General features: G+C 38.9%; 2 protein-coding genes across 2 annotated transcripts; one reads left to right on the top strand and one right to left on the bottom strand.

The window, feature by feature from the left end:
• Positions 1-2,475: 2,475 nt before the first annotated feature.
• On the bottom strand, positions 2,476-4,339 carry MELLADRAFT_92006 (uncharacterized protein; the record flags this gene model as incomplete). The annotated part of the gene is made up of 5 exons (XM_007415043.1): positions 2,476-2,486; positions 2,548-3,126; positions 3,210-3,541; positions 3,627-3,792; positions 3,874-4,339. 5 exons carry the CDS (start codon positions 4,337-4,339, stop codon positions 2,476-2,478), a joined length of 1,554 nt encoding a protein of 517 aa, XP_007415105.1.
• Positions 4,340-4,689: 350 nt separating this feature from the next.
• MELLADRAFT_92005 (Hypothetical protein) lies at positions 4,690-5,270 on the top strand (the record flags this gene model as incomplete). Its single annotated transcript, XM_007415146.1, has 4 exons — positions 4,690-4,709; positions 4,757-4,907; positions 4,972-5,124; positions 5,190-5,270. The coding sequence occupies 4 exons, from the start codon at positions 4,690-4,692 to the stop codon at positions 5,268-5,270; spliced, it is 405 nt and encodes a 134-aa protein (XP_007415208.1).
• Positions 5,271-11,859: the final 6,589 nt, after the last annotated feature.

The raw sequence follows: 11,859 nt of genomic DNA, 5'->3' as shown, positions 1-11,859 counted from the left end.
TAACCGACTTTAGAATATAACATCAGTTTCCACCACCATCGCTATGTTGTCCTCAATCCGAGAGGCTTTGGTCTGCATGACATCGGTGGATCCTAAAGAGTGTCACGGGGTAATGGAATTACAGGAGCGGCTAGTCCCAGTGAGCCGAACTCATATCAAGAGCATTGTAGACTTGCTGAGAGCGACACCAACACCAACAACCTTCAACTTACCAGCAAGGAGTCCTGCTCGATCAAGCTCAATATCATCCATGATTGGGTCAGACCAATCTTCCAGCCTCGATTTCGCACGTCTTGATCACGTCAAAGGGAAAGGAAGAGGATTAATTTCAGATAATCCTTCAACTCTATCCTTTCCTTCGCTGTCACCAAAATCTCCATCATCATCTCTTTCCGGGGCTCAAGATGACAATTCAAATGTGCAACCAGAATCCGTCAAAGAGTGCAGGGGCCCCAAATTTTCATGCGACATACTCAACAACGAAGCCAATCCACCCTCTGCTGACTATCTCCTCTCAGCAATTGACTCAACTTGCGGAAAAGTGACTGGACCTGTTGCCACTTTCAAACATACTATGTCATCTTCAAATATTATCAATAGTAGGAACAATTTATCTCAATCGGTGGTGCCAGATCCATCTCAGCAAGAGGATGCTGCAACTTTATCTTCATCTCTCCCAGAGATCACAAGAGCGTCAACAAGGAGATCGAAAAAGACTGGTCTTCTGGTAATTTTTTTCACATTCCAACTATATCAAAGCTGTATTGATCAATTCATCTGATGTTTTGCTTTCTCAGTGGCCCTCATCTGAAATGCCAATGAAGCGCCTTGTCGAATGGTATCTGGAACATCAGAAGGAAAGGGGTAAGCAGAAAGTATGGGAGAGTTTTTTTTCACCCGAGTTCAAGTGGGATCATACCTCCATGTATCGATACCATCGATGGATCAAGAATGTCACCACCGAGCGTTGGGCTGAGTGGTTCCTGCAGTGTGAGAAAGATGGTATTCCTGCGACGTTTGAAACTGCAAAGTCAGCAGATCACTTTGCAAAAGAATTGGCATCATCACGGTAATTCATTAAGTAAATCTTCAATTGAATCATTTCTTTGCAGCGAGTATTTACAAACTTGCCTTTTTTATCATGTGTTATCTTACTTAATATGCATCTTTCTCATGAGCGCGTCCTAATATTACATTTTCAACTAATTAATTACATTCAATTGTGTTTGTTTGAGTCGAGTTTTGTTTATTTTAGAGTGATCTTTGATTAGTTTTAAATGTATGTCATGGATCAATCACCGAGATTTAAGCGACTTATCTCAACCTGATCAATGAGTAACTTTGAAACAATCTGTGTTATAGAACCAATTCGCAAATGACTGCATACAATACAAAATTGACCCTGTGTTTTTATAAACCAGTCATATGACAGCCATGGTTATACACTGGAATATAACAGCCAAATATAGGTTCACTATACTTGGGTATGAGCTCAACATATGGTTGAGCTGTGATGAGCCTTTTTGACTTTGAGAGTCACCAAAATCTTGATCGATCGACTTGATCGATCGACTTGATCTTGGTAAATTTGATTGAACTGATTGACTAACTTGCTTGATTCACTCATTTCACTCAATTCACTCGGTCCTGACCTAATCAAACAGTTTGTCTGTCTAAAACATCCAGGATACCTTACCGGTGGTGTGTTGTGTTTTGAGTCTTACTTTGTCACAAACAAAATAAATAAAATCCAAGATTTGGTTTTGGTTTTGGTTTTGGGAGATAAGAGATTTAAAAAAAATGTGCAGCTTGTCTAGATCAGACATGTGAAAGGATTAGTTCGTGTGAAAAACATGTGATATCAGCTAGGTAATTTGATCTCTTGAATCATCTGTTTTCACTGTTATGGGTTTGAGATCAGGTTAAGATAATGGAATTTCATTGTATTAAAAAGATGGAGTTGAAGCCAATAAATATGATACAAATGGAATGGTATGTGTAATTGATGATGAATAAGATATTATATAAAGAGAAATTCAAACTGACAGCGGAAATGGACTTTGTTGAGCAAGGTGTGATGGGATGTTACAGCAGAACTTCGTTTTGCGGACAAGCTTTGAAATTAGAGATTGGTTCCGTACACGTATCATCTCTTCTAAAAAAAACCTGTAGTTTATCTCATGCATGCCGCGGCATATGGATAGAAAGCGACCATACCATGCGTTTGTAATCTCGGCTGCAGACCCATTGAAGCGCCAGTTACCATTGGGTTTCTTTAGGAATGGCCAGAGCTTTGGATCATTATATTTACGGCACTGAGCATCTTTTTCCGAGTGCGTGCGCATATGAAATGGGTCTACTGGTCGAATGGTTCCCTTGAACCTGCCCAGTGCCGGAACATCCTTCCTAAGAGATTTGTCAAATGTACATGAGTTGTCAAAGAATTGTATTGGTGGAAGGACTGGAAATTTCCGTTCAAGGATCTCCTGTGGACCAAGATCACATGAATTGTTAGGCTTAGTATGTAAACAAAGGCAAAAATGGAACTAACCCTGACTAATATGACAGACTCGGCTCGATACATTGTTTCTCTAGCCAGTGTAATACCACATGTGGCAACAAAAAGGAGATTGTTGTGTGTCTTTGCGTTGGAGCAAATCGGCTTCTTGTAGACTGGCTGAGCGGCCTCTTCTCCATCACGCCCAGCTTCATGGGTGCGATCTGACTCATCTCCCTCCACCAAAGCGTCAATGTTGAAAGCATCGGTATCAGCATTGAGCGCTGCTGTTGGATCCTTGGGTAGTTTTGCACCTGTTCTCTGGTTAAAGGCCAATGCAGCATGAGAGCGAGTTCTCTTTTCATGTCGAATTTGAATAGCTTCCTGACGCTCGGGTAGGTTGCATGCCTTGGAGTTGCCAATGGCATCAAGGGTACAGGGCTGTGCGTGGCAGAGTTTCCCAAGGAGTAAATCATGAGCAGGACAATATCTATCCTTTGGTGTCTCAAGCATTACAGTGCACGGCGGTGGATTGATGATCTCCGGATTTAATGATACAAGCTGTTCCTTGGTAGCACTGCATCGAGGATGTCCAATTGTAATTCCATCCATGGCTATGGCTCGGAGAGCTGGTGACATCAGAAGGTAAATCAAGAGTGTGATTAATCAGGTATGAAGAATTACTAGCTAATTATGTAATATTTAATCTTACCCAAACCTCCTCCTTCAACATTAGGGTCTTCCAGGATTTCTGTGCATTCCGAGCACATGTGATCAATATAGGGACTTCCCTCAAGTTCGGTCCATGTGAGAACGGTCAACTTTGATTTTCGAAAGCGATGGCGAGATCCTCCAGAGTTTGATACACTCATTGGAATGTTCCGGAGGTTGAATTGTCGGAGCAAGCAATGTACATCTAACGCAGTAGTGCAACAGTGGTCGGAAAGTGTTGGCCTGAAGTTTTCAGTTTTGAAATGATTTGGGGCATCCTCCAGCAGTTTGTGACTGCTATTGTAGATAGTTACGAGATTATATACTGATACGCTGACAAAACCAAAGTGAGCATGAGTGTTAGCTTTTTGATTTGGGTAAGGATCCGCAAGAAATGAATATGTTTGTGATGACTTACTGGGCTAGGGATTGTGCATAGTTAAAAAATTCAAGCAGTCGTATTGTCATGAAATAATGCATATTGACTTGAATACAATCTGGATCATTTCTTGTTGTATCTAGATAGTAGGTGCGCTGCCCATTCTTCTTGGAAGAATATGACGCCCGATAGCTGGTCTTGCAATCTGCACAAGATGAAATCAATATGTGGTTAGAATATATATTTTGTTTAGATCAATAAATTATGATATTAATGGAGTACTGACGTCGGCAATAGGTGGTGTGGTGCCGAACTGACTTGACGCCATCAAGATCATATAGATATGCACACAGAGCCACCCTTCTTTCCAATCGACCCTGGCATTTGTGACTGGGGCATTCGTCTTTGTAAGGCGGCCAAAATATCCGTTCCGCGATATCAAGTGCGCCAGGCTCTTGATCTTGACTCAATCCCTTATCTCGAATTAGAGCAACAGGTTCAATGTAAGATGATTCCAGGCTGGAGTAAAGTACTGTCCATAGTACTTCCCAAGTTCCAGGTACTAGAGGCTCAGGCAAAACACTATTGAGATATTCATATGGTGCATTGTCTTGGTTGACTTTGATTGAGGCTTGATTGATCTTTATAAAATGGCTGGCAACCGTAACAAATTGGAACACATCTTCGCTGTCGAGGGTGTCTAGCACAGAGGGGAACTGAGATAATTGTCGATATATTTCAGAAAAACGCATGTTGCCGGCCTATATAGCTAAGTGAATGTTCTCTAAAGATGTGAACAATTTAAAGAGGTGTGCGTTGTTGTATATGGTCCCCAGGATTGGGATTTCAGCATGTCCGATGGAGGCTGAGCTGACTATCTATGTAGTTACAATGATAATGAAACGATGTGTGCGAATATGGATGCAAGTAGATTTATTGACACCTCGCAGGGCGTTGTGTGAATTTTAATAGACGAAAGAGTTAGGTCTTAGCTCCTGTATATGGTTAGGGAACATTCCCTATAACGTTTCTAGGGAACGTTCCCAAAGTTCCTCGAATGCGACCATGTTCTGAATCTTCACCCTATCCTCCCACTTTCCACATGTACCTGCCAGAATCCAAGTATGTATCAACACTTTTTACACCATTTCAAAAACAAACAAACCAAGTCCATCATCAATACATTCAAAAACAAATCATTCAAACTTTCAACGGAACAAATCATCAACTTCAAGCTCCAATGACCTTTATTCGATATCATCCAACTTGACCGATTATCAAATCCAAACTCAAATTGAACTTGATACACTTCATGAACAAGTTAAGTTATTTCAATCCCACTCTGATATTGATGGAAATAATTATTGATTTGATGTTTTTCCAGCTTCAATTCTACCTGGTACCACACCACCTATCTGAACTGAAATCAGATCCAACTAAATCAGTTAGATGGCGTAGACCTGTACTTGTACTTATGAATGTTCAATCAGGTTTAGATCGAGTCAATATCAGTCCATCATATTGCAAAACCATTGAGGTAAGTCAATCTGAAACTTTACGACACACAACTTTCCTCAACTCTAATCCTGCTTTAAATGTCAGGCTACGTTCACATTCCCACAATCAGTAGGAATAGCAGGAGGAAGACCATCACAATCACTCTTTCTGTGGATTTCAATCTGATTCATTATTTTACATCGATCCACTTTGTCCAAGACGAGCGATTCCATTAGAAGAACAACCAGGCTAATTATCAAAAGCAGCAAAATTGATACCATCAATGAGTGATTTAAATAATTGATCGGTCCAATCGATCGATTAGAAGTTAGACATGATGTGGATTGGGAACAAGTTCTGAGTCCGCTTCACAAACAATTCACTGATTGGATCATAACTACAGTTTACAAGATCTCGATCGGTTCGGATCAGTTTAATAGATTCAAGTGAACAATCCGTCCAGAACCTGAAAACAAAAACAACACAACCCGAGAAAGTCATTTTAGATCAGAGGTTCTATAAATCAACTTCAAGACCCTACATCAATACCATCAACCAACACATTGACCACCCCAATTGAATGGTTAAACCAGCTCCAGCCCTTAAACCATGATATCATTCAGTATCATTAGATAATCAAACCCAAGCCAAAGGTATTCTCAGAAATACAAAAAAAAAGATGATTGTCATGACAGAAAGATTGAATGTGTTATAAATGATTTGGTGGAGCTTATCAAACAATATAGAGTTTTTAAATTGATTGACTTTGAATATAAATCAAACGTAAATGATAATAATATATTAGAATCAATTCAAAAAGTTAATTAATTCAATCTAAATCATAATCATAATCAAAATCATTTCAAGGTACTCACTCAAAAACACTTTCTCAAGTTTTTTTGGGTAGCAAATCAAAATACTTATTTTGAAGTTGTTCTTTGTCTAAAGTCATGTAATTTCAGCCTTTGAAGAACAACTTCAATGGCCATAACCAGTAAGATATCCCATAAATCCAAAGATATCCCATAAATCCAACTCATCCAAAATTGACTTGAATTTTCAAAAGCATTTCAAACAATTTGTCAATTTTAAAGCAGGTCATTTGATCTTTCTTCCCTCTTTCTCGAATATACTCAATGACTAACATTCATTTTATTTTTGTCTGTGTATGTATAGATTTGGACATGAAATGATGAATTTTTCATATAAAAAAGATTGATTTGAATTATGGAATGGTTTTGTTTCCATTACCTAATTTGAATGCAAGCAATGCTAAGTCTATTGGACTTAGGTTTAGGTATCATTTTGATAGTTGAAGATCTACAAGTTGATTAGACAAGGTAAATATCAATGTTTTCACTTGGTTTATGTTTTATTCATTTAACTCTTTGGTTTTTTGGAATAGTCTCAATGGTATTGATCATATACTTCATTGACTAGAAGAATATGAAAGTTTTATAAAAAGATACCTCCAAAGCCTAATGAATACAAATGGATATGATCAGTCAGATGCAATGGTCAGTTCATCACCAAACCCACAACAAAAAATAAACTGAAGGAAAGAATTGCAGTTTTTTCTCTTAGACTGAATTTTCAACTTTGTTATTGTAATGATTGAAAGAAATTAAAACAAATTATATCACAAGTATTAGAAATTAAGCCAATTTTAGCACATACAATTTGTAGGTCTATTGAATACAATATATTTATCAAAGAAAAAGTAGTTCAACCTATTTTTCAATTTTCACCTGATCCTCCTAAAAATGGAAATTAGATTGGTACTCGTGGTGGTTTTAGGAAATGAAACTTGGTCTGAGATTTGATTTGAAGCAGAAAAAATGTAAATTTTTTTGAACAATTTTTTCTTTTTGTTAAGGGATTGGTATCAGATCTATAACTTTAAATGGAGGCTCAAATTTAAAACTTGATGTTGAGCATGGTTAGATCAATACAATTATGGGATACAAAGTTAAATCTGGGATTTTTTCCCAGTTTCCCAGTTTTTGTTTTTGGCTGTGTTTGGAACTTTCCCATGGTGTCCCAGCTTCCCAGTTTGCATTTTTGGCTGTATTTGGGAAACTGGGAAACTAGGAAAAAACGCCCAGATCTAACTTTGTATCCCATAAATGAAAGAAAATTTAAAAATTTGTGAAGTCGATTCAAACAGATTATTTGATGCTATTGAACTTTTGTCTTTAGAAAATAGTTTAATAATCAAGGTGAGAAGAAAGGTATATTATTAAAGTTTGTGAAGTTCATTTTGATGAAGAATAAAACAAAGAATATAAAATTGTGAGAAACAAGTTGGGGATTGACAAGAATGAGTTGAGAAAAGATGAAGTTTGTGCTGTTTTGAGAAGAAGACCTGAGTGTTGGAGATGATACGATTTTTTTCTATGTATGATTGTTGGTTTTCTTGCAAAGTTTGAAAGATTTTATTGGGTTTCTCTTTGGGTTTGTTATTAGATGGGCTTCATACATATTATATACCTGAGTTGAGGAAGAAGAAGAAGAAAATGTATCAAACAAAAGAAACATAGATAAATCAAGTCTTAAATGTATTGTTGGTGAAGTTACAAAAACAGAAGACAGACTCCATGGTTATTGTTGATTGTGAATGTAACATTCTTTAACCCAATTGACCTGTACACATTATTGAGTTTCTTCACAAGGATATGATTTCAGGTTTGGGGTTTGTAGTAATCTGTTTTAAGTGTCTTTTGTTTTGTCTGTCAAAATTCTTGAGCTTATTTGTGAGCTCTGATTATTGAATGGGCTGTTTAGTATGGCATATATAAGAAGTTGAATGTGCAATGTGTGCACACCTGGGAATGTTTAAAAGCTTGCATGGAAAGACTGCAGAGTGATTGGTTGATGCCATAAATGCTCACAAGTAAATGTTGCCAAATTGCTGCATGAATGAAATTTGATTCAATGATGCGGCGCCCGCCGCACAGTTGTGCTAGTCTGTGTTAATTGAAAGTCCTATAAAACAAATTGTTAGAGTGTTGTTAGCGTGAAGAATAGTTATTATCTTTTTTTTTATTTTAAAGTTGAATTGGGATATTGTGTGAAAAAGAAGAAAGTAAAAGACTTAATTTTATTTGTTTCGAAATAGTCAAAAGAATTGTTATTGTTGTAGTTTGGTAGTGTTTCTTTTGAAGAGTGGTGGATGCTGAGTTTGGTCGTGTTCTAGTCAACAGACCATAAAGCAGTCAAAGCTTTAAAATCAATCAGTAACCCGCCTCTTGATCCAAGTCGAGGCCGGGTCGAGTCGGGGTCATAAATTCATCCCAGACCTGTACCAGTGTGTTACAACCTTGTGAAAATCAACACTCAAGCTTGAAGTTACATATCTCTGTACTGCAAACTTGTGTAGAGTCGTGTGTAATAGTGTTAGACTCCGCTCAGTGCTGCGCATCCAACCGTGTGGTGTAAATTAGGTTTCGGGAAACCTTAAAAATGCAAGAAGTGAAAAGTAGAGAAGCCTCATTTTGAATTTTGAAATCATTTTCAAAGGACAAGGGCAGCTTCACAGCACCTGTAGTTTCATCCGCTCTCTTGAGTGGTGATTCTTCCCCTCTCTGGCTCAGCCTACGCTACACTGCATAGGAGTTCTACAACGGGGGTTGATTGAGCAGAAGCGGTGCTTTCGGGGGTGGTGAAAAAGTCTCCACGCCAAACTCAAATTTGAGTAGTGCTGCTCAACCACCAAGCCCAGGCAATTAGTCCTAAGTCCCTCACCAGATACCCAAGCTTGCAAGGAAGAAGTGTCTGACTGTTGGACTTAGTTAAGTTAGATATTTCAAATTGACAAAGTGTGAGGTGTGTAGAGGACGAGGATACTGGACAGATCACGATTCAAGACAGAGACACATCTATCCACCAGCTCACGGAGTGCTTTTCAATAAATATTTCACTTGATTTCATTCATTTGCCTTTCAAAAGCAATTGAAATACTACTCATAAAACAGACTGATGAAGCTGATACAAAAAAACAGTTCTAAAGACTCCCAAAGCCTTATAATTTGAATTCTGAGAGATCAGATCAAAGTTTGTAATATGTCATAAGCCCAAGTTAGGTAGCATTGTATCTGATGATGTACAAGTTGATAAGTGTTGATTGATAAAAGAAAAATGATATTCATCTGGTTTGTTAATCAGAGGTGGACTCAAGATTGAATCAAGATAATGATCAGAATGAGTAAGTTCATGAGTTTGAGTTTGATTAGTTGGATGTCTATTGAAATCGAGATGGATTGGTATAGGTAAACAATTCTCAATTTGATGATTTGATGAGCTCATAGTTTGGGTTCTCTTCCTGTCAGGATAGAGTTTGTGAATTATTTACGGGGTAGGAGAATTTTACACCGTCTGCTTTACACAGGGTGAGCCTGTGTAAAGTGGGGTTGGTGTAAAATTCACAAAAAGGGGGGGTATATTCGAATTTTGTACCTGTTTTGAAATTTTCTTGTCCGTGTAAATAATTCCGGTGTGAAAGTTTCAGTGTAATAATACGCCCACCCAGCAAGACTTCGAATTTTGCACCGGGATGTTTACACAGAAAGTTCCGGTGTAACGAATTGTGGTGTAAATACCAGGGACCCGGCGCTAACAATTAATTTTGCACTGAGTTGGGTTACACAGGACCGGTTCTGTGCAAAAATCCCCAGTGTGAAAATGACCATGAACGTGCCATATTACAATTTTACACCGAAATGTCGTAGTTTCTACACCGCACAAGTTTCATCAAACCATGGAAGTACATTCCCATGAAGACATGCAACCGAACAAGGGTTGAATAGCCTATATAAAGGAAACCAAACACCAGGAATAACAACAGTAAACAGTGATAACATTGGAATACACTTTGATGATATCAAAACCCTCATATCCGTGAGACCGGAGAAGGTTGTAACGAGAAGTTGATTCCTCTTTCATCAACTTCACATCCACTTCGCCATATAGAAGTGTGCTACAAACTCCCAAGAAGGCTTTCCAAGCCCAGCGGTTCAATTCAAGCAATACTATCATCTTTTTAAGTATTTACGGATTCAGACACGGTTAGATTGACCCCACCGAAGATGGGACAAGCCGCAACACATCATGATGGTGCCATCAGCAAAGAAACTTCATGTCTAGATGAAGTGATAGTGTCTTCTTGCAAAGAAGATAACACCTCTTATTGCGATAATAGTTCATCGTCATCTTTCAATTGCATACCTGCAAACAGCAACAGCTTATTCCGAGATCACTTTTCATCAACATTGAAATATTTACTTGCAAACCAGAGCTTATCCCAAACTCCATCTTCCGCTATGATCAACAAATCCAACTCTTTGTCTAAAGTGTCTTTCACATCGAAAGACACTGAAAACAAGGATGACTTGTCCGGCACAGACAAAGACCCAAACCGCCGCACTAATCTCCAACTACCTACCGACAAATCTATATACAAAACCTTCATCGATCATGGATGTGAAGTTGATGAGGAAGATTATCCTACCCATCCAAACGGGGATACAGTTTATGTCAATGATCCCGAGCATCGAGCCTCCAACTTCCGTTATATTGCTTGGACTCACACCATGCGTTCCAAAACAACGAAGAAAAAAGATTGGATTACTAGACGCTACTACTGTCTGGGGGTTATGAAGTGCTCCGAAACTGACTGTCCCTTCGCTGGTTCACCACCAACTGGGCCTAAAAAGCTTGCCAAAGTGACAGATGGGTGCGGATGAATCCAAATCTACCTCTCAAACTTTTGAAACCTCTCACATCATTTGGGTAAATTGGACGTATACCGCTGTCTTTCAATTTCTTTTTTCACAGACTTAAAAGTTGTCCAATTTCGGCATGTGAAGGCTATCAAAGGAACATCACATGTGACGCCAAATGTCGAATTGACACGGAATTAGATGAAGATGGAGTCGAACAGTGGGGATTACTTTGCCATCAAGGAATCCACCAACACGAGTGGGCCGAGGTGAAGAAGGCTGATCCTTTGTCAAAGGATAAGCTGAAGGATCGGGTCATCAACGACACCAAGACCGGCCCTCTCGGTTTGAAGGTATGTGGTTGATTACACCCATACCTTCATTTGTACCCAGCTCATCTATCTGTAACCCTTTAATCATTCAAAGGTAGGACGCGCGCATGTTGGTACAGAACCCATCAGCTCAGTCATTGATCTGCATCCGTCTTTTGGAAATGTCGATCGCCTAGGCTACTTGCGACGTATCTTTCTAGTTGAAGCAGGCATCATGACGAACACGCGACACCCAGAAGGGGGTGACAAGTGGATGACTACAATGTCGGATTGGTCAAGGTAATTAAGGATAAATTTCTTTCTTTAAGTTTCAGCAATGTTAACAGGCTGTGATTTTCACGTAGGAAAGGACTCAAAGTAGTATCTTCATCTATGGCTGAGGACGCCCACATCTCATTCCAGACGAAATGGATGCAAGATGTATTAATCGAACCAGATGAGAAGTCTGACACCTATATCGGCGGCCTCCTATCCGATGTTACGTATCGGTTTTTTAAAATAGGCTACCTAATGACTACTTCCAAATACTGTGAAACCCTCAAAAGATGGGTACCTGTACTGTTCTCCTGGCTCGTGGGGCTTCAAAGCGAATTTTACAAAATCCACTTCAAAGTATTACTTCAGCAGATTCAGAAAACATCAATGTCGGACAAGAACAAAGGAATGATGCTCAAACAAGTTGTAGATTTCTCGCTAGCTCAAAAGGTTTGATTTCAGGACGCGTAC

The sequence above is a fragment of the Melampsora larici-populina genome, assembly GCF_000204055.1.
Source record: "Melampsora larici-populina 98AG31 unplaced genomic scaffold MELLAscaffold_48, whole genome shotgun sequence".
In the NCBI taxonomy this organism is placed as follows: Eukaryota; Fungi; Basidiomycota; class Pucciniomycetes; order Pucciniales; family Melampsoraceae; genus Melampsora; species Melampsora laricis-populina.
The sequence above is the reverse complement of the archived record's forward strand: the minus strand, read 5'-3'. Positions and strand labels throughout refer to the sequence as shown.